This window comes from Thermobia domestica, chromosome 10, assembly GCF_964235325.1.
Source record: "Thermobia domestica chromosome 10, izTheDome1.hap1.1, whole genome shotgun sequence".
NCBI classification, from domain to species: Eukaryota; Metazoa; Arthropoda; class Insecta; order Zygentoma; family Lepismatidae; genus Thermobia; species Thermobia domestica.
In genome coordinates this window covers 74,590,270-74,614,797 of record NC_137463.1, presented here as the reverse complement: position 1 = coordinate 74,614,797, position 24,528 = coordinate 74,590,270, and the positions used below count along the sequence as shown (strand labels likewise).

General features: G+C 36.0%; 1 protein-coding gene across 2 annotated transcripts in view; it reads left to right on the top strand.

Annotated features, from left to right (window-relative positions):
- The window catches only part of LOC145662498 (copper-transporting ATPase 1-like), a 178,241-nt gene that overhangs the window by 89,345 nt on the left and 64,368 nt on the right, over window positions 1-24,528 (top strand). For both annotated transcript variants that reach the window (XM_081728134.1, XM_081728133.1), the window contains exon 7: window positions 19,796-19,936. In XM_081728134.1, coding sequence (XP_081584260.1) covers window positions 19,796-19,936 — 141 coding nt within the window. The remainder of the gene's footprint in view (window positions 1-19,795; window positions 19,937-24,528) is intronic.

Below are 24,528 nucleotides of genomic sequence, written 5' to 3'. Positions count from 1 at the left end.
CCTGAAGTACTGCCCAAAGTTTGTAGTCCAACGGGTTAAGATCCGGGCTGCTAGAAGGCCAATCAATGGTAGAAATGAAGTGAGGGACGTTCCGCGCCAGCCAGTCCTAAGTTGGTTTCGCTGTGTGGCCTGGAGCGGAATCCTGTTGGAAGGTCCACCTTTCTCCAGGGAACATGGTAGCAGATAGTGGTTACACTATATGTGTTAGCACTGTGTTCTGGTATACCTTGGCAGATGTTTTAACACCTTGTTCGCAAAAATACAGCTGGGTTGTGCTTGAGTAACTCACTCCCCACCAAACCATCACTGAGGCAGCATGATGTGTTGGGTGTCATCCAGAAGTCCTAAACGGCAGAACTCCTAAAAATATAGGCACTAGACCTGAATTTTAGTACTTCTGCAGTTTAGGACTTGTGGCACGGTATGATTTTTAGGATTTCTGCCGTTTAGGACTTGTGCCGCGATATGATTTTTAGGACTTCTGGCGTTTAGGACTTCTGCCTTTTAGGACTTGTGCCGTTTAGGTCTTGTGCCTTTTTTATTCACTTGCTTTAGTTCTGAAATTCGCCACCACCCCACGAAATTGCGACGATGCAGCAACTAGTTGGCAATAATGTCACGAACGTAGCTAATTCCAACAATAACAACTATATTTGTACTACTAAGATTATTATTATCACTATCTGTTCTGCACTTATACGTGAATTACATAATACAACTTATTTCATTCTAAGAATTAATTACATAATTAGTTAAGAAATGCGTTTCTTTCGAATGGAGATACGAGAATCCCAAGACAAATTCCTAAAACAAAAATAAATAAATAAAAAATTGAAAAAATGTTTAAAAAGCATATTTTACCAGACTTCTGAAAGCAAGAAAACATTCAGAATTTCAATATATACTGTGTGGAGCGAATTTTATTAAGAGTAAGACAAAAATCCACCAAAGTTTACTTAATTAAGACAAAAGCTCACTAGACATTTCACGAGTGAACATTAAATACCAACGGTATACATAAAGAACGCAGTAGATTTAAAATTGAACAAAGAACATTTACTATGCAATACATTGGGTGACATTCATAAGTTCTAAACGGCACAAGTCCTAAAAATATAGGCACTAGACCTAAATTTTAGGTCCTGTGCCATTTTTGCAGAAATTACTACATAGTCATTTAGGGGTGTAGCCTGCAATTTTTTCTAGGGGAGCTTGATTTTTATATATTAAAAGCAAATCAAAAGTTTATTTTCAGATTACAAAAGCTTCAATAAGACAATAAATTTATACATATTACACATGTACATAAATACATAATATTATTGTATTTCCAGTTACTTCCTTTTTGAAACCTGGACCTTGACAGAGCGTAAATTTAAAACCACAGCTTGTGGGAAATGTACGAATAAGTTAGTTATAAGAAATCGGAAACTGTTCATGGAAGTCCATTTGTTTGACTGTATTTATCTTCTGTACTCTTATATAAAAGAGTAAAGATGAGTGATTTTTGGGCATACTACTACAAGTAGAGTCGATAAATTTTAGTTATAAAATATAATTTTCTTATGAAAGCAGTACATAAGAAAGAATTTTTGGAAATAAGTATCGTAAAAAGGGTGGGGTAAGATTTTTTTAAAGGGTAGTGTATCTCGCAAGTTTCTAAAGCTAGTAAAATAAAACTTGGCATATAAGCTTTCCTATTAAAAAAAAAAAAAAAAAAAAAAAACTGAAAATTGAAAATTGAACACATAAAAGGGAAAGAGCAAAGGGAGCACATTTTTTATGTTCGATTTCCCCATTACTTACTCAGAAAATATGTAAATAAATTAAGGAAGGATTTGTTTAAGCTAGATGCGTGAAACTCGGCATTTGAACTTTTAACTAAAAGTAATAAAATACTATATGTTTCAGCGTCTTGAAAATTACACTTCTAAGCGAAAGGAGGGTCAGTTTCTATAATATTAAAATATCCCACTGCTTATGAGATTTGGGCAGAAAACTCTTTTTCCTTTAGGCCTCGGTTCATCCAGTTAAGCAAACGAGAGTACAAAGTGGCTGATTAATTAGGTTCTTTTAATTATTTTAACATGTTGACGTAGTTTAATTCTTTTAAAACTGTATTCTTTCACATTCTATTATAAACATATTTCATTTGCTGTAATTATTAAACACGTTTAATAAACATAAAACAGATTAACCTCCGGTCCCGGCCAGAATATGTTTTTGGTGTTAAGCCATCATTTGCTGTCCGTAACATAACCTTTGATTTAAACTTCACGTACTATCAAGACTCAAGTCTCAGAAATGTAGCATATATGAAATATACTACTTCTACTACTACTACTATACTACTACTACTAAATATTAATAATAATAATAATAATAATAATAATAATAATATAATAATAATAATAATAATAATAATAATAATAATAATAATAATAATAATAATAATAATAATATGTACTTCTGAAATACATATGTATCTATGTGTTATTAATTCTTTCATAATCTTGAAAGAAACTTTTGATTTGTTTTTAGTTTGTAAAAATGAAGGCCCTCTAGAAAAACTTGCTGGCTATACCCTGAATGACTATGTATTGGTTTCTGTACACGTATTGTGTTATCACTTACTAGTCTAGTGTTATTTTTAGAACAAGACAATGGTTCTTGTCTTGGAATATTACTAGTTTGGTTTGGTAGTACAGTGATAGAGTGTGACCTATGATTTTATTTCCCTGTAGGGTATGCTATCTGCAATGCAATAAACTGTATATGCTTCTTCTTCCTAACAAGGCTGGGCGATAAGCCCCTGCAATTCCATTACAAATAAGGACGATATTATTTTATAAACTACTTGGTGAACCTTTGTTAATATAACGCTATTAGTTCTTACAACCTTTTGTTAATCTTATTTAACAATTGCAAAATGGAATAAGAGAGAAAATATATAATGATGATGATAGTTTATTTACATAAGGTATACATACAACAAAAGGGAATCTGTTGGTCACTACTGTCTATCTGCTAAACCAGGGTCAAACTCTGTGTGTCACAAAGGTTAGTTTAACAGAGTTTAAAATAATAATAGATATTTTGTTTGACTTACAAAGATTATCATATTAGCAAAATGATTTGAAATAACACGCCAGACATAGGATAAGCCTTGGGCTATATCGCTTAGAATTGTTTTATGAGTAAATATATCATTTATGCATTAAATTTCATTACTGGCTACTTACACGTTTCGGCCTCGTATTGGAAGTCAGCTTCTCGTGTTCTTTTCATATTCCACGATAACTGTTTTAATTGCACACTCCGCCAAATTACCTTTCCGACCTTACAATACTTTCTTGGAAAACTTCGGCTAACATATATCACCAGACGTTTGGAAAACCGACATCCTTTACTTCAGGATACAATGCGTTATTTAGCATTTCACCCAACACCTCACCGTTACTATCATTCTCCACTTTCGCTCCTATAATCTACCACCGTTAGATCCCTCTTTACTTATCATCGCCGATTACGCCATTCATGAACATCTTCCTCTCATTCACCCATCATTTCCAGCACAGTGATTACCATTATTTACTAACATGGGACTCATTCATTTTCATCATTGAATAGAGCAGCCTCTAGGCTAAAGATAAGCTCATTTGTCTAACTAATATCACCCACGTGTTGTCCTGTGTATGCATCTCGCCACATCATTCACGCCCATTACTATATCATACGTATCGTGCATTCTATACCTAATCCTTCGTTATGATCATTAATGATCTTTCCTTATAATATACTACCTGATTATTTTCTTATTTATCTTCTTACTAATAACAATCATATATATGTAAAGTAACTTGGCTTCAGTTATCGCATCCTTATTGGTATGCAACCGTGCACATCACATGGCATCAGTTTGAGGGAATATTATTGATGAATTGGCAATGGCTTTCATGTTCTTGACGCTAATCCTTACATTTCCGACGATTTGAACTCACGTTTACTGAGTATGAGTGCATTCTGGGGATTTTTCGTAAAGTGTTTCCACACATTTGAATCACCCTGCTTCACTGTTATGCTCTACCGACACTCCAGATGTCTTTCTAGAGCATCTGAGTACAAATTCGCGACACTTAATACTCAGAAGGTCATTGTTGGCCATCATCCGTACCTGGCAATTATGCAACGGATATGAAGGTGTCCGCCATTTTGTATTTGTTCCAAATATCGACTTAATACAAACGAATTATTGTTACCTGGTAGAAACCATATCAATTCATATCCATTTAGACCAAGTTTCACTTGGAAGATTATCCGGGACTCCCTACGTTCCTTTGGGGAACCCTTGCGCGTGCATGGTAGGATTGTGAAACATGCAAAATTCAATGGAGCAGGTATGACTTCTTCAGTGAATTTTTTACCCGCCCTCTTTATGTTGGTTAGTTTCCGAACTATTGGCGTCCGAAACTCATTTTTCCACGCTTTGTAGATCCGAAACTATGTCCGATAGCCGAAAGTTCAAGAGAACTTTTTTTCTTGTCTCAGTGGCAGGAGTCACCTCTCAAGAGTTGTAACACTTATTTTGCAACACTCGATATCTATCTATCTATCTATCTATCTATCTATCTATCTATCTATCTATCTATCTATCTATCTATCTAAGGGTTTACTTGTCCCTACCATAAATCCTTCATTGTAACCAGATTCCGGCGTTGCCGCTCTAACTCAGGTAGAACTGTATAAAGCTCTCAGTATGGCTAGCCCCATTACGGTTATCATATTAGCCCGAGCCCGTGCAGACCTATAAACACATTACCCCACAGAAATGAGTGCCATAAGTCCATGCCTTCTAAAGGCTGTTGCGCCATGAATTTAGTTATCATTATTATTATTGCTAATATTAATATGTAATATTAGTAATAGGCTTAATAAAGATTCTCTGTATCTCTCTCACCCTATCAATTGAGTCAAGCGCTGCTAAGCGGAGGAATTCGTAACTATTACAGAAGCTGACCAGTTGCGGGAGAAAATGCAATCGCAAGAGAGCAATACGGGAAGATAGGAGCGATGCAAGAATAAATCCACTTCTCCATGTTAAGAAATAGGAGCTCGCTGCCATATGCTCAATGTTACTGCTTCCAGTGACAGCGTTGGCTGCCACTGGAAATGTAAATCATCTCTTTCTTTCCGTTTTTTAATTGACTTTTTTCAGAAATGCATCAATACTGTTTTGCGCTCAAGATCAAAGGTTTATTTTTCACTGATACACTACTTTAATACTTAAAAATATTTTAAGTATTAAAAAAATGTCCGGTTGCACAACCATGCAACATTAGTACCAGCCGCCGCTGCTATTTGGTATTCTATCTTACATGTTATATGCTTAATACTTATAAAGAATGGGTCTGCGTCATTTATATGTATATTGAGAGATCGGATTTTGTCTGCACGTGCACGAAAAGAAAAGCAAATTTCTACATTTTGTGACTGATTTTTTTTAATTTCTCCGGGGGGGGTGAATTTTCTTCGGGGGGAGATTCCCCCGGGCCACCTCCTGAATTCACCCCTGCCTGGCTATATGTTCTGCCCACCTAAGCCTCCTAGAGTTAATGATCCTAATAAGCCTCAAACTCCTCGACTGAATTCGCGACGACAAGAGATTTTGAACTGAATAATAACACTAATTCCCTGTTTTAGTTGACATTTAATTTCTTCGTGAAAATGATTTTCGTTATCCTAGATATTTGAAAGTATCCACTTTATCAGAAGTATTATTTAATATTTTAACGCATTCATAATTGGCCGTATTACGTTCCCAACCCACTTCCATGTATTTAGTTTTCTCTGCATTTACTTCTAAACCCTTGTCCTGCAAGCGTTTAATAAGACCTTTGCATTTCTTTCTATTGTTCTCCCATCATCCCCTATTAAATTTACATCATCAGCGTACGCATAACCTGGTACCATTTCTTTCTTTACTATACCTAGTGCTCTCAACGGGTCGGGTCGGGTTCAAGACCGACCCGACCCGACCCGTGACTAGAATTGACTGACCCGACCCGACCCGAGTGACCCGACCAGTGATCCGATCCGATTGACCTGACCCGACAACCCGACCCGAGCTGACCCGATTGACCCGACTCTACAACTCGACCCGACTAACCCGACCCGACAACCCGACCCGAGCTGACCCTATTGACCAGTCCCGATAACCCGACCCGATTGGCCTGACCCGACAACCCGACCCGAGCTGACACGATTGACCCGACCCGACAAACCGACCCGAGCTGACCCGATTGACCCCGATCCGACAACCCGACCCGAGCTGACCTGACACGACAACCCGACTTGAGCTGACCCGACTGACCCGACACGACAACCCGACGCGAGTTGACCCGACCCGACCTGACCCATTTGAGAGCACTAACTACTCCTTACATATATGTAATAACAATAAGTAAGATGTAGTACCCAAATAGTATAACAGTTGAAGTACAATGACATTATATTTCTGTTCCCATGTTACCTGCTATTTAGTGGGGAGGAAAGCTTTTATATATAAATATTTCGATGGGGTAACTTGCAACATCTGTTGCAACATGCCGCATGCCATTGAAATAGAAATTTTTGCGGTTAAGCATTGTTATATGAACAATTGTTGTTGGTAATAAAACTAAGAGTATTATTATTATTCCATTATTATTATTATTATTATTATTATTATTATTATTATTATTATTATTATTATTATTATTATTATTATTATTATTATTATTATTATTATTATTATTATTATAGGACAATAGTGATGGCTTATTGCTTGCAGTGCCTAGTAGTAGTTGTTTCCTTTCATCTTCTCAGTTAGAACTTCAGACTGCAGGTCAAAGTGAGCTTCATGGATCACCTGCAAATGCATCTAAGAAGATAGTGTAGAATCCTTCAGATGATCTCCTGAACATGTATGGTTCTATCCAAAATCTGGAACTAGAAAACTGACAGCTCGGAAAAGGAAGAGATGTGCTATTCTCACAGACACTCTAGAAAAAAGTAGTTTCGAAATGAAAAAGAAGCATCTAAAAGCAACCGAAAACGTAAAATCATCAGCTGAGAAGAATTTATTCTCAAGTCGTCTGTTTGGTTTCTGAAGAACCGTACGAAGAACAGGATACAGAAGAAGACTGGGTACAGTGTTTATGTTGTGAGAAGTGGTCTCATTGGTCGTGTTCCGAGAGAAATCCGTACTACATCTGTATAGATTATAGACATTGACTGCCACAGTGAAAATGAGTGAAGCGATGTTCAAGCTGTAGATTTGATAGCATTAAATTTCTGAATCAAGTCCGATTGTTGCAACTTACCCCAGATGATGTTGCAATTTACCCCCTGGGTGGGGCAAGTGTCAACAGTCGGACTTAGTTCAAAAAGTGGATGCTATCAAAACTGCCGTTCGATGTTTTGCACTTCTCTTTTTTTGGTATGTAGTTAAGGCATGTACCTTTTAGTACACTCAATATAGTTTTTATATCTATAATAATTTTCGAGTAAATAAACAGACCTGAAAATTGTTGCAACTAGCCCCATCTTCCCCTACAGTCACTTTTTCAAAAAAAAAAAAAAAATGTATAAAGCCAGTAAAGCAATTAACATGTAGGTCTATTTTCGAAGATAATATAGGAATTTTTCGTGCTGCTAATTATTTATTTTTAAAAAATCAGATGCTGAAACCAATCGATATAGCGCAGTTTAAGCAATTCAGTTTGTTTTATTTAAAAAGAAAACTCTCTATTTACAAATTTGATTGTTCCTATGTATTAGAGCAGTCTTCGAAAAATCAGTGCCTATTGTATTTCTAAAATATAGCTGGAGCCGCGGTGGGTCAGTGGTAGAGCGTTCACCCCTGATGCATGGGGTCTCGGGTTCAAACCCTGCTCCAGCCAAGTGAACTTTGTGGTCGATAAACGCCGTGTGCGTGGATATTCTCGGGGTTCTCCCGTTTCATCCCACTTTCTTCATTCCACCATTTCATTCATTTCTCATAATCACCGTCTCCTTCAGCCTAACCGGCATAAGCGTGGGACGTAAAACTCAAAGATTTCATTTCATTTTCTAAAATATAGCTGTATTGATTTATTGGTATATATTTACCTTCAGTTTGTTTGAGAGAAAATTATTACAAGAACTAAAAAGTGTTTCTCTAGTAAATACGTTTTCATAGTTTAGCTATTTACGTTACTAAACAAATTTGTTTTTTTTAATACATAAAATGGCTCCCGTATATATATAGGGTGTAACTTAATTAATATAACAAACGTCGTTAGGTGATTCCTGACACCGAAATAAAACAAAAACTATACAACAACCTGGGTGTAACACCCGAAAATTTGTCGGAAAAATGTATAAACCGCCATAACTCATGAACAAAACGTCGGATTGAAGTCGGGCAAAAGAATGTCCATTGTTTTTAGTCGTAGATTCGATTAGTGTACAGTGACGATGCAAGGATGACTTCCAAAGAAACTGGAGTATTCCTTTGAGTATTTTATCAAACGTTGAATGAAGAAATGATCAATCAAGTACAAGATTTAACATTAAAAAATAATAGTGCATCGTTCAAGTTAGAAGAACACCCAGAATTCGAAAGAAAGAGAGATACACATGTGTGATTCATCTATTTTGTCTCAGTACATAATGACGTCTCGGAAGAAGATTTTAAATGGAACAAAGTCTTTAACGTATCACACTTATATCTTCTAGGCTAATGGTAACGGATGATAAATGAACGGCTTCCTGTCCAAGAGTGTGTGAAAAAGGAAAAATAACTTTGATCCAGATTAGGTTTAAAACGACTGTGCATAGGACAGTCAGGCGGCATGTAAATAAATATAACATCGAAAAATGCAAAGATCATATGTGATGAACGAGTGTACAAGGAATTCTCCACATGACCCAGGGATTCCAAATATTGTGTGAATAGATATGGGGCAAACGTAAGCTGCATTAAACGGTTTCTTCCTCGTAATATGTAATTCCGTGGAATATGGTACTTCTGTTCACAGAAGCAACAAAAGTGGGGAAACAAGGGATGTTGTACACGTTGCATAACGATACCAAGAAGTGCGCTGGAATAGTATACTTGATTTATCCGTTAGATGAATCTTCTCCCAGGAATACTTTTGATGGCGTTTTCCCCTTCCTTCGAGTTGGCAAACCTCAACTTTTCCCTGAGCTATGAAAAACTTCATTGCTATTGTGAATATACCAAAATACTATCCTAGTGTAGACCACTTACATTTTGATTTTATCATTGCCGGAGAAATTTTCTCAAAGGAAGCTCGTTGAAAGTACATTTTAAAAAAAGGATAGTCTTTTTTCGACATTCTAATGTACATACCTTAGAGCTGTATGGAATACCTACACAGAGGAATACCTACGGAACTATCGTCCCTTGTGTGCCAATTGCGAGTGGCTTACAGAAGGCTGTCTTGAAGTTTTATTGTGGAATGGCTTCAGTTAGCATGGCTGAGTTGTAATAAGCATCTACGCAACTTGTGAGTGATATACATAGTCAGATGCTCTACTGTTACACGTGTAATTGCTGTATAACAGGATGGGAAATGTTGTGTTCAACGGTAGAGGGTTGTGTCCAGGTATTTAAGGTCGTGTAAAAGTGTAGACGTTGGTGTTTAAGTAAAATTGATTGTGTTAACCTGTACACGCCTGCGCGATGGAAGATTACCCTGTCCACGAGCTGGCAGATATGCAACTCATTTATGGAGTAGCAAAGGGCAATAGCCCAGAAGTGAGGCGTTTACATCGTGACCGTCGCCCTCAAAAGAGAGTAACTTTCCTTGTATTTTTCCACGCCTCCATATTCGACTTCGAGAGAGGGGTCCCTTCGGTTTCTCGTACGTGAAATCGGAGGAAATAGCCCCATATGGACAGCTGAACTTGAAGACAGCGTACGTCGAATGATCAAAACCGTCTTGAAACTATCATGTGTATGGCGTAAAAACCCACATGCAACTCTAGTAAACGATCAGCAGCAGAAATTTGGTGTGGTGTGGTGGATAATTTTGTGGTAGGATCTTATTTATTATCGGTCTGCCTGTGTGGGAGTACGTATCTTTTAATTTTACGTAATTGTCTCCCAAAATTGATAGAACATGTGCCCTTGAACATAAGACAGCAGATGTGATTTCAGTATGATAGTACACCTGCACATTTTGACAGGAATATGCAGACTTACCTAAATGAAACATTCCCAGATTGGGAGAGAAAAACCTGTGTTATGACAACCTCGTTCATTCTACCTCACGCTGCTTGATTTTTTATTTCGGGGATACGTATGAAACTCCGGCCACGACAGTCGAAGAACTTGTAGCTCGATGTAATATAGCTGCGGCAATCATCTACGAAATTTCAGATGTGCTTGATCACAGGCGGAAAAATTTGCTTCGCCGATGTCATCTTTGCAATGCGGTCAACGGTCGACAATATCAGACTGTGAACTGTTATTCTTCATAGCTGTCTCGTGTACACATACTGCATTGCGCAAATACTGTACAAGGTACCTCTGAGTATTTCACAGTTATCCTACCTTGTACGAAACAGAATAAATCGATAATTTGAAATTTTATTTCTTTCTTTCCTTGTGCAACACGCGCAACACCTTGAGTATCGTCGAATTTCATTCCTTCTGTACTCGTAGTTATTATCTTCCACGGATTTACGCATTACGGGGAGGAAATCTTTTAATCTAGCTTACTTTGGCTCAAATTATATTCACATAATTTGTGGGAATCACTGTTGTTATGTGAAGAATCCCTTATACTCTAGTTCATCGTACATGATCTTTTGCCCCTGACTGTCTTATGCACAGTCGTTATAAACCTACTCTGGATCAAAGTTATTTTTTTCTCATTTTTACACACTCTTAAGTTGAACAGGAAGCCGTTGATTGATCATCCGTTACCATTGGCATAGAAGTTATAATTATGATAAGCTAAAGACTTCGTTTCATTTAAATTCTTCTTCCGAGTCCAGGAATCACCTCCAGACGTTCATTACGTTAATGAAGTTACACACTATATATATAATGATAAAAAATAATACCGATATTAGTGTCGATGAAATAGTATTTGGAGTCACTCAGACGAACAGTAACACTCCCGATGCAGTTTAAATCCATACTCAGATTCCATTGCCCTTTATGCTCAAAATGAAACTATTCTCCCCGTGCGAAGAACGGGTATTCTGTTAATAATTTATTATTAAACATCACACCATAAAATACAAAGTGTATCACGTAATGTACACGTTATACTGTTACTTGCTTAATGTATAAATGGAGGATGAAGGACTATTATTGGATCAAAAGATCCAATATATTTCAGACAATAAATTTCTTGTAGGCTTTATATCTGGAGAACAACATATAGTGTACCCAAACCTAAACTATGACTGAACTCAGTATGATGTGCTTAGTGCCTGAATAAAACGAAAGCTCGATTTAGGGGCCATTCAAAAATTCTGTTGCCCTTGATCCAAAAAATCTAATATATTTCATTCAATAAAAAAAAAAAAAATCTTGTACGTCTTATATCTGAAGAACTACATATAGTGCAGCCAAACCAAAACTATCACTTAACTCAGCATGATGTGCTTATTCCGAAAGTAATACAAAACCTTGATTTAGGGACCGTCCAAACGTTTGTAGCCCCTGATCCAAAAAGTCCAATATATTTCATTCAATCAATAATTTTATTGTATGTCTTATATATGGAGAACTACATATAGTGTAACCCAACCCAAGATATCACTTAACTCAGTGTGATATGCTTATTGCGTAAAAAATATGAAAAGTCGATTTAGGGACCGTCCAAAAATTTTGTGGCCCGTTATAAAAAAATCCAAAATATTTAATTAATCGAAATTTTTCTTGTACTCCTTATACCTGGAGAACTACATATCTGGAGAAAACTCGATTTAGAGACCGTTCGAATATTTTATGGTAACTGATCCAAAAATTAATATTAGCCAAGATCATAATACTTTGATCCATTTTTTAGATCATTCCTAAAATTCTTGTTTTTATCCAATCTTTCTTTTAAACAGTATCACTCTCTTTGTTCTCAATTTGAAATTTATCAAGCAATTATAAAGCATTGCTTATTATCCAATTTGTAATCGGTGTAGAGCTTCAATTTTCTCAAAGTTTCAAATAAGATAATAAAATATGATTTACTATCGGAATTCGTGTCAGGTATTATTATTACTTTTATTGGTGTTTTCCTTTCTTTCAATTGTTAAAACAAGAAACTACCTTGCACTGTCATAAAATATGTGCTCTTTTCCAATAGCATAATAAGTGCTCATATAATTTTGAACTTTAAAATTAAGGATTGAATCAGTACAAGAAGTACAATTTGGATAACGAATGACTTATAATTGATGTTTAGTGGCGTACTGAAGTAAAGGGATTAAGGACTTTGAAACCCCCCTTGAGCAAGGTATTATGCAAAATTAAGCACGTTTATCATATTAGCACGTTTATATATATAAACACTTGATATTATATAAACTTGTGTTCCTAAAGCCTCTGAACCCCCTAAACATTTGCGTAGAGTACTGATTGTGTTTCTCTTATTATTTTAACCGTTTTATGCTTTGAACGAAATTTGAAGTGCAGGAACGCTGTGAAGGTGACCACCTTTACTATAAAAATTTCTTTAATGGTTCTTAGTTTTTCTTCAAAACAATCAATAACGAACGAAAAATAAATGATTGAGTTTGATTTTAAATCGAAATTTGAAATACCACCAAAAAGTTGGCCCACCCAACCTTATTTTGTAAATGACTCTTAATAATTTTCAAAACAAACTATTTCCTCTTCAAACCAATCAATAAGAAAGGAAAACATGTTATTAGCTTGAGTATTGAATCGATATTTAAAAGCAGAAAAAACAGTATGAAGTTGACCACCAAATGTATCCTGGAAATAGATATATTTTACTGGTTGTTTTGAAACAAGTGATTTTTTCTTCAAAATAAGCAAACCGCCCCGAAACAAATCACCTTCATCAACATTATTTCTTAATTATATTCTTATGTTTTTCGAATCAAATTATTTTTCTTCCAAACAAGCAACAACAAATCCATATCAAACGATTGATTTTGGTCTTGAATCGAAATTTGTAAGTAAAGGAATCAGATTGAATTTGATCACATTCTAAATTTATTTTGTAAATCTCTTTCTCTATTTTTTCGAAACAAGCGATTTGCTCTTAAAAACAACCAATAAGAAACGCTTGGCTTCGGTTTTGATTCGAGACTTTAAAGTGGAGCCAATATGAAATTCCATCACCCATTTCTCTTGAAAAGACTCTTTATGTTTTTCGAAATAGACTATTCTTTTTCAAAATAATTAGTAGCATACGCATATCAAACAATTGATTTTGATTTTCAATCAAAATTTTAAGTGGAGGAACAAGGGTAAATTTGGCCATATACCAACTTTATTTTGTAAACATCTCTTTATGTTTTAAGAAAGATACGATTTTTACTATTTTTCTTCAAAAAAGTCAATAACAAACGAAAAACAAACGATTGGCTTCCGATTTCAATTCGAAATTTGAAAGGAGGCAACTTAACATAGGTGCATTGCTTCGCTTAAAAAAAATCCAAACGCAAATTCTAAGCCTACAGTTTTAAAATTGCAGTTACATGTACATACTTCAACTTAGTATACATAAAAAATTACAGCATTATAAAAATATCAGACAAATAATATTATTTATTCGGTATTGAAAACCTCGAATCAACTATTGGAGTTATTTAGCGTATTTTTTTTTAATATCACAAAATTAAAGGTGTATTTATTACGGCATGGATATATTACGCACAATATTTTTATACAATTTGTATATATATATATATATTATATATAATTTTTTTAAAAATAGACCATTTAGAATTATTTATCCTTACAATTTTTTATATCCACAAATTCAAGGTGAGGGATATGCGATATTGATATTTTCAGAAAGTGTTGACCACCCTACAGAATGTCGATCCTGTGCCGTGTCGATCCTATGCCGTTTCGGTCCTGTGCCGTGTCGATCCTGTGCCGTTTCGGTCCTATGCCGTGTCGGCCCTGTGCCGTTTCGGTCCTATGCCGTGTCGATCCTACGCCGTTTCGTTCCTATGCCGTTTCGATCGTATGACGGTTCTCTCCTATATATCCTTGAGAAAATAATTGTTACTTAATATTGCGTAATTATAAAATAATGTATTTTTTATTATTTCGATCGTATGAAAGTTCTGCTGTCGATCCTATGCCGTGTCGATCCTGTGCCGTGTCGATCCTATGCCGTGTCGATCCTACGCCGTGTCGATCCTATGCCGTGTCGATCCTACGCCGTGTCGATCCTATGCCGTGTCGATCCTACGCCGTGTCGGTCCTGTGCATGTAACCCGCTCGTATCGCTTGTTAACATCGTAGCAGAATGTTTCTACAGAGTTGCCAACGATCAAGAGCGTTAGGAAACTAGATATACTAGAGACAAGACCAGAAGATAATCAAGAGGGAGAACCAGTATCGATTGCAAATAGTGGGTGTTGGTAGTACTCACAAGGGAACATCTTACGAGGGCTATCCAGAAAGTAGATTACGTTTTCGTCTGTGTCCGCTAGGGGCGGGGCTAGCGCGGCCATCTTGGGGTCAGAGCGTTGCGCAGCTCAGTCGGCATCTAGCCGTGCTAGTGAGAGGTTCGTGCTGTGCTCCGTTAAGATACTGTGACGGTTTGAAATGTCTGCGTTAATTGAAAATCCCGCGAGCTGCGAGGTGCGTGCAGTAATAAGGTTTCTGACAGCAAAAAACTGTAAACCGATAGAAATCTATCGGCAGCTGTGTGAAGTGTATGGGGACAACATTATCACTGAAGGTGGAGTGCGACAGTGGGTCATAAGATTTAAAAATGGCCGAACCAATGTTCACGACGAAGATCGAAGTGGGAGACCCAGCAAAGTGACTGCCGAACTTGTCGAAAAAGTCGATGTTAAAGTCCGTGAAAATCGAAAGTTCACAATAACGGAACTTTCTTTGAGTTTTCCACAAATTTCGCGAAGTTTGTTGCACGAAATCATCAGCGAAAAGCTTGGTTACCACAAGTTTTGTGCAAGATGGATTCCAAAAATCTTGACAGAGGACCACAAAAATCAGCGAATGGCTGCAGCGTTGCACTTTTTGGACGCCTACAATAAGGATGGTGACTCTTTACTCGATCGCATCGTTACTGGTGACGAAACATGGGTGAAACACGTGAACTGTGAAACGAAATTGCAATCAATGCAGTGGGGGCACACAGGTTCTCCCCAAAAACCCAAGAAATGCATGCAAACAATGTCGGCAAGGAAGATGATGGCGACTGTTTTTTGGGACAGAAAAGGTGTGATTTTGGTGGACTTCCTGGAAAGAGGCACTACAATAAACGCTCAAAGGTATTGCCAAACTCTGCAAAACCTCAGAAGAGCAATTCAAAACAAGCGCAGAGGAATGTTGAGCTCTAAGATCTTGTTGATTCACGACAACGCCCGGCCCCACACGGCAAATGTCACGCGTGAAGTTCTTGAATCTTTTCAGTGGGAGTTGTTTCCTCATCCGCCGTACAGTCCCGACCTGGCACCGAGCGACTTCCACCTATTCCCAGCAATGAAGAAGTGGCTGGCTATGCAGCGTTTTGATGACGACGAACAGCTGCAAGAAGAGGTAACGAAGTGGTTGAAGTCGCAGGCGGCCGAATTTTTCGACGAAGGAATTTCCAAGCTCGTACATCGCTACGATAAATGCCTTAATTTGAATGGTGACTATGTCGAAAAGTAGTATTTGTGTGTGGCTTTCATCTGTATATAATAAAATTTGTTTCCTATACTTTGTTGATTTTTTTATTCCAAAACGTAATCTACTTTCTGGATAGCCCTCGTATATTGATAGTAGCGTTGCCCAATCAAACAATGTGCAATCGATAGAGGAGTGAAGAAAAGTGAGTGGATACAATGTTTGCTTATTATACTGTTGTGTAAATACCATTTTTATCATTCTAATCATTTTCAAGTTCTTTCTGTGTCAGTGTATATTTTGCATTGCTATCTTCACATGATTCCAGATCCTTCTTCGCTCTGAATCTCCTGTGTTTCTCGGTGTCGGCCCTTAAAAGTTTGGATTTCTCACTTTTCTCCACTCCTCTATAGATTGTACATTGTTTGATCGGGCAATGCTACTATCAATATAAGATGTTCCCTTGTCAGTATCTTATTTTTCTGAAACGATCGGGATACGAACAACAGAGAGAATGATTATTTCAGAAATAATAATAAAAAAAAAACTTTTGCTGTATTATTTTACTGTTTATTAAACAAGGCGACTCGATATTAAGATTCTTTGATAATAATAATAATAATAATAATAATAATAATAATAATAATAATAATAATAATAATAATAATAATAATAATAATAATAATAATAATAATAATTATTATTATTATTATTATTATTATTATTATTATTATTATTACCAAATTATTTAATGGAAAAATGAAATGAAATCTTTGAGTTTTGCGTCCCACGGTTATGCCGGTTAGGCTAAAGGAGACGGTGTTTATGAGAAATGAATGAAATGGTGGAATGAAGAAAGTGGGAGGAAACGGGAGAACGCCAAGAAAACCCACGAGTACAGTGTTTGTCTACCACAAAATCCACACGGCGCGAGCTGGGATCCAAATTACTTAATGGATGCTATGCATTTGTTCTGTCTCAATAATCAGTGGGAATTAATTACCTAGTGAACTTGAAGTAATCAAAATGACATTTACACAACAGTATAATAAGCAAACATTGTATCCGCAGACATGCTCAATAACATCATATGTAATGCAGTGTTGCCAACTGAGCACAAAATGAAGTTTTGTTAAATGGCACGGAACACAAATTATAACATCTAGCAAATATACGATAAATTTACTCGTAATTATGAGTAAAACCATACATGTGAAGTCGTGATGTACAATGTTGCCAACGTTTGAAGATAGACCTATAAGAGTTCCTAGTTTCTATATGAATCTCGGATGTAAAGGAGTATATACAGTGATACAATATTACGTGCATCAGAAAAATGAGCCTGCTAATCAATTATCAATCCAAACGCATGCATCATTTTAGTTTTGTATGTTGTGTTTGATACTGTTCTGATTTTCAACCTGGGAAAAACTGTTTCGACACTGTGCTTCGTGCCTTATTTTCCTACTTCAGTGATTATATTCTTGTTTGTGGTCTCATATTTTGGTTCTAACTAGTTCGAATCGTGTACTGTATGTACTCTTCTACATCCAAGGTTTATATAAGAATTCATATAGGCCTATCCTCAAACGTTGGCAACACTGTATATCAAGATATCACAGGTATGGTTCTACTCATAATAATTAGATATGCTAGATGTTGTAATTTGTGTTACATGCCATTTAACAAAACTTTAATTTTTGGTCAGTTGACAACACTGCATTACATATGATGTTATTGAACATGTCTGTGGATACAATGTTTGCTTACTATACTGTTGTGTAAATACCATTTTGATTACTTTAATCATTTTCAAATTCTTTCTGTGTCAGTGTGTCTTTTGCATTGCTATCTTCACATGATTCTAGGTACTTCTTTCCTCTGTATCTCCTGTGTTTCTGGGTGTCGGCCTTTAAAACTTTGGATTTCTCACTTTTCTCCACTCCTCTATAGATTGTACATTGTTTGATTGGGCAATGCTACTATCAATATAAGATGTTCCCTTGTCAGTATCTTATTTTTCTGAAACGATCGGGATACGAACAACAGAGAGAATGATTATTTCAGAAATAATAATAATAAAAAACTTTTGCTGTATTATTTTACTGTTTATTAAACAAGGCGACTCGATATTAAGATTCTTTGATATTATTATTATTATTATTATTATTATTATTATTATTATTATTATTATTATTATTATTATTATTATTATTACCAAATTATTTAATTGATGCTATGCATTTCTTCTGTCTCAATAATCAATGGGAATTAATTACTTAGTGTACGAATTATAATAAGTAGTGTACGAAAACTTCTTTTGTCCAATGCAAGTGTATTGTTTTACTGCAATGTATGCTATTTGTAAGTAAGCATCTCATATCTTAGCATGACTTCCAATATTAAAGCGAATGAGAATGCCAACTGAGTTTGCTTTTCTTTCTGGTTCTTTGTCGAAAACAAAGGAGATAACTACATAAGGGATAAAGGTTTAAAGGTATTTTCAAGTGATAAGGTCAATTCATGTACTGCACAGATTTCGGTGAATTAAATCTTGCTGTACTACAAACAAAAATAAGTGAACTTATTTTACTTGGAACGTAGACTATTGGAACATAGGTATTCTGCAGTTTTAACTCTATTGTCGAGAGATGTTTTTGATTGTAGTTTCACTTGTTGCCACGACTTCACTCACCGTTTGTCGATCTATAGCAATATCACTATGTGTAGGGAGGTGACAATTTTTTGAGTAAGGGGGCCTGGCCCCATGTACCAGAGCTGGGATCGAACCATGGACACCATGCACCAGAGATGAATTCTCTACCACTGAGCCACCGCGGCCCTGCTTGGGCTTGGTCGTCCATATCCAATCTTTCTTTTGGCCCTGCTTAAACAACTTCTAGTTTTGTTCTAAATCCAGACTCCATATTGGCGTAGATATTCATATTACAGTCGATTGGTAAAATCAATCTTCCACATTTAAAAATTAAAGTGCACATAAGTACAAAAATAAGCATTTATCATAAAAACACTAGCTGCAAATGTTCAAAATAGATTTATGGTTTATATAAAATCAGTTGAAAATTGCTATTTTTAATTAGGCAGCTAGTGAAAAACAGCAGCTTTCGACTCCAGCCGAGTTTAAGCTCAACCTAAACTCAGTTGACCAAAGTGAACTGACTCGACTGACCCGACCCGACAACCCGGCCCAAGTGACCCGATCCGATAACCCGACCCGAGCTGACCCGATTGACCCGACAACTCGACCCGAATAACCCGACCCGAGCTGACCCGATTGACCCAATAACCCGACCCGAGTAGCCTGACCCGATAACCCGACCCATTTGAGATCACTATTGATGATACATAAACTATATGGTAAATTATTTAAATCTTATGTTAGAAGTGTTTTGGAATCTTCGAATATGGGATATTTAATATGAACATTTAACTATGCTATTTTTTTCGAATATTCTACAAAACCAAGGACTATTTTTTTTGTAAAGAAATAAACTTTGATGCCGATATGTAAAGGAACAATCTATTAGTTCGAAAGAATAATGATATTGATTTGCTACATCCTTACGAGAATATATACGAAAATAAACTATTCAGTATGCAGTATTAAGAATTTTAAATTGTAATGTGGTACATTTGAAATTCAGAATTAATCATATGTAACAGTCTTTTTAATCGTGTGTAATCGTAGTTCTTTTAAACCCAAAAGAATGCAAAAATGTGTAGATAATGTAATTTTGTTTACAGATTGTTAAGGTTAATAATTACAATTTTATTATCTATTTCTACCCAAACTCTTTACTTCCATTAGTTTTCTTTCTCGTTTTACCTTTTTAATTTTAATTATGAAATAGTTATTAATTGAATACCTACTGTAATTAAGGTAGTAGGTCCACTATTTGTGAAAATTAATAAATAATTGAACTTTCTCCGTTTCAGGCTAAAACATCTACGGCGTTGTCAAAAGTGATGTCTGCAAAACCAACTGAAGCCCTATTAGTAACTGTAGACGAAGATTTGGCCGTATTAACTGAAAATAAAATCGATGTGGATCTTGTTCAGAGAGGAGATATCTTAAAAGTTAGTTTACTTCAGTAAATCTTGAAATATTTCAATTTAACGTCCAATGATTACGTTCTTTAGGCTAAGGGAGATGGATGATTAAGGCAAGTGAATGATAATGGAAGAAATGGTGGAATAAGAATATAGGATTAAATGGGAGTAACCCGAGAAAACCCCTGGAAACGATGTTGTTCACCACAAACTTACGTGGGCGGAGTTTGAACCAGGGATCCCACGCACGAGATGTAAGTGCTTTTGTTGACCTAGGTTCTCAACTTCAGTGATTAAAACATTGTTACTGAGTTGAATTATGTTCTTATTGGCAATGTTTGGAGACGCTTATCATCAAAAATTATCTGCTTCCCGATACGAGATTCATTAATTAATATACTACCACCACACCAACTAGGATGAACTCAACCGCGACTCAATGTTACAATCTGTTAAAACTAACTTTTCAACTTACTATCCATACATCTACCAATGCTACTCCGAACCAAGAAATCTTTTTATAAGTGATAACATAACTCACTCACAACGTGGAGTACAGCAAGGCAACCCACTTAGAGCAGCACTGTTCGCCATAACCATCCATAACATTATTAAGGATATTAACACAGATTTAACTATCTGGTACTTAGATGACGATACCATAGCTGGAAATATCGACGTAGTACTACGCGCTTTTAATAAAATTCGTTTAGAAGCTTCATCTATTGGATTGTTTCTTAACTCTGCCAAATGTAAAGTGGGGGGCGCGGTGGCTCAGTGGTAGAGCGTTCACCTCTGGTGCTTGGGGTGCCGGGTTCGATCCCAGCCTCCGCCAAGTGAACTTTGTGCTGGACAAACACCGTGCTCATGGGTTTTCTCGGGGTTCTCCCGTTTCCTCCCACTTTCTTCATTCCACCATTTCACTCATCTCTCATCATCACCGTCTCCTTTAGCCTAACCGGCATAACCGTGGGACGTAAAACTCAAAGATTTCATTTCATTTTTCCAAATGTAAAGTGAGTTTACTGAGCGCCAGAGTTGATGAAGTCCATGACCTTTATGAAAAGTTTAACGAAGTAGCACCTGGTATCAAACTCTTATCACCTACCAATGCGGAACTTTTAGGCGCTGCCATCTCTACCGAATCAAGGAGCAAAATTTATTGGACAATATATCAAAATTAGAATTATTCTTTTCTCAATTATAAAAACTTTCTGCACACTCCACTTATTATTTACTACGAGCTTCACTCTCACTTCCAAGAATACTATATTTCCTCCGTTGCTCCCCTTCTTGGCAGGATGATAAATTGCTTGACAAATTCGACCACACTCTTAGAACAGGACCACACTGTTAGACGACGAATCCATTCTAAACTGTTCTTTGAAAGACAGTTCATGGTTACAAGCTTCCTTACCAGTTGAGAATTGAGGCCTTGGGATTCGTCGAGCCATGGATATCGCCATACCTTCTTTTCTCGCATCCTTCTATGGCTCACGAGAACTAATTGGATCTCTTCTTCAACAGGAGATTGACTTAGACTCGATTCGAGATGTACAAGAATGCATCAATAAATGAACTAGTCTGGTTGGAATGGATCCCCCACCTAACGACAAAAGACATGTTCAGTCTGTTTGGGATGAACCTATAGTCAAGCTTCGTTTATCTTCACTCCTATCATCAACTAATAACCCAGATAAAGCCAGGCTGTTAGCTGTCTCCTCCTCCAAAAACGGAGCATGGCTTCAAGCCCTACCTTCTCACACACTCGGCTTACACCTTTCTAATGAGAGCTTTCGTATTGCTACAGCTCTGCGCTTAGGTGCTAATATTTGTGAGCCTCACTACTGTCCTGCTTGCAACGCATATGTTGATAATAAAGGATTACATGGTCTTTCATGTAAAAAAAAGTGCGGGAAGACAATCTCGACATCATATTGTAAACGACATCATTTTTGTAGAGCCCTCGTATCAGCGGGAGTTCCTTCAATAAAAGAACCAAATGATTCGTTCTGATGGTAAAAGACCTGATGTGATGGCATGACCTTGGAAAAATGGAAAAACGCTAGTCTGGGATTTCACATGTTCCGATACGTTTGTTTCTTCCAACTTACCCCATTCTTCAATTCAGGCAGGTCTCGTCGCCGCTTACAGAGAATCAGACAAAAGACTAAAATACTCAAACCTATTGGACAAATATTGGTTTGTAACAGTAGCAATAGAAACCAGTGGGTCTTGGGGTCACGAAGGATCTAATTTCATTAATGAAGTTGGTCATCGAATAGCAATCAAAACTGGTGATACCCGAGCTACTGCATTCCTTTTCTAACGTATCAGCATCGCCATGCAGCGCGGAAATGTGTCATCGATCTTAGGCACATTATTTCCTGGTAAAGAACTGGACGAGATTTTTTTTCTTTAACCCACAATAAGACGGAACTAGAGACATCCTAGGAGGCTGACAACCACTTTGACTATGTTCATGAAGAATGTTTTGAATCCAGTTTGGATAAATATAAATTCTTGGAAGTCATGGCTAATACCGGAAACTTTGGGAGTGGTAGCAACATTGGTTACAGATTTTACTTTGTTGCTCAAAATCGTTAAAGACTCGAAAGATATTGTTGTCAAGCTGTCCGATGTTTATTTTGGAACAAATATGATGGCTACAGATAATCTATGTATTCTTAGATGTGCTTATAACTAAGAAATAATGCCCGTATTCTTAAACCTAATATATGTCTAAGATCAAAGATGTATGCATATGGAACGGAGATGCCTATAACTCGATAGAACTTTCAAGTTAATGTTATATTTGTTCTGTGTTTCTTCTTTCAAAGTAGATTAATCAGTGTTCTTATTATTTTCAAAGTTTCTATTAACTGCACAGCTTCTTTTATATTCATTTAATCAAGAAATGAAATCCATAAGTTTTACGTCACACGATTATGCCGGTTAGGCTAAAGGAGACGGTGATGATGAGTAATGAATTAAATGGTGGAATGAGGAAGTGGGAGGAAACGGGAGAACCCCGAGGAAACCCACGCACACGGTGTTTGTGCACCACAAAGCTCACTTGGCGGGGGCTGGGATCGAACCCGGGACCCCAAGCACCAGAGGTGAACGCACTACCATTTAGTCACTGCGGCCCTTCATTTAATCAAAGTAGCATGTGTTGCATGTATTCTTTATTTAACTCTTGATGTACGGTCAGTGAATCTCTCATAGCCACTATTTATATCTTTTCAAACTGGGGGAGTTCGGTACTTTAAATTTAAGTAACTTTTGCATTAATTGCAACGACGGGATATACTGATTGTTCTTAACTAACAAGCAAGGGATGTTTATTATTAACCAAATAATAATAATAATAATAATAATAATAATAATAATAATAATAATAATAATAATAATAATAATAATAATAATAATAATAATAATAATAATAATAATGTTTATTTTCGTTGCTTCGAACATGTCTTAGGCAAAAATATAAAACTTTTCATAGTGTCAATACACAATCTTGCAAAAGCAATAATAATATAGAGCATAACGAAACATAAGAAAATTGCAAATAAGCATGCTAAGAACCTTCTCAAAATGTTGAAATATTCAAATTTCAAACTTTTAAACTGATTTTTAAATATAATTAAAATTCAAATTGACAACATCTTAAAATAAAATTTTCGAAATAAAATTAATAAAATTTTACATATAGCAAACAAAAATGTTTCACTTTGTTGTTCTATTCGTAACATAAATATAGATTGGTTAAACTATACTGAATACAATACATATTAACAATAAAATAAAGATTATAGATTACACCTTGTTAATTTATGTGTTGAAACGTTCTGTAATTATATTAATTTTTTTCTAACATAGGCCTATATTCAGTTTGAAAGTTTTATAACTCTTCTTTCTATTTCATTTTAAATTTTATGCGACCAATTTCTAACTGATTCGTAATATCTAATGTCTGATTCCTTATATTATAATAACTAGCAAATGTCCCCATGTGTTAATGAGGCAATATTTTTCCTTTTTTCTTCTCCATCTTTCATATAGAATTCGTTTGAACTCAAAGTCTGTCACAAAATTGGAATTTCTCGTACTAGAATCTTAGGGAAGCACCCCACTTGTTTTTCTTTCATTCTAGGTCAAATAGTTAAAAAGATTAAAATGTGTTTTAATTATTCCAAATATCAAATTCATTAAATTTTATGTTTCTAACCTTAAGGGAATCCGAGATATAGACATCTTATTATAAGAATTGCAATTACCTTTTACGTTTCACCTCTTTTCTTTTATTCGTAAAAAGCGACGAAACGTGTTTTTAATTATTTTAACTGAAGAGTCCGAACACCAAAGTCCATGACACTTAACTTAAGGGATTCTGTCCATGTAAACTTAAGGGATTTTGAGATATGGTAATCTTATTATAATAAATGCAACCCTTACCCCTCTTTCATGCTACATCTTTCCTTCCCTCCTAGAACAAATATTAAAAAAAAAACAAAAAAAAAAAAAAACGCTGAAACATGTGTTATCTTAAAGAGTCCAAGTAACTAATTTCATGTCTCTAGCGGTAAGAAATTCCGAGATATAATAATAATTGT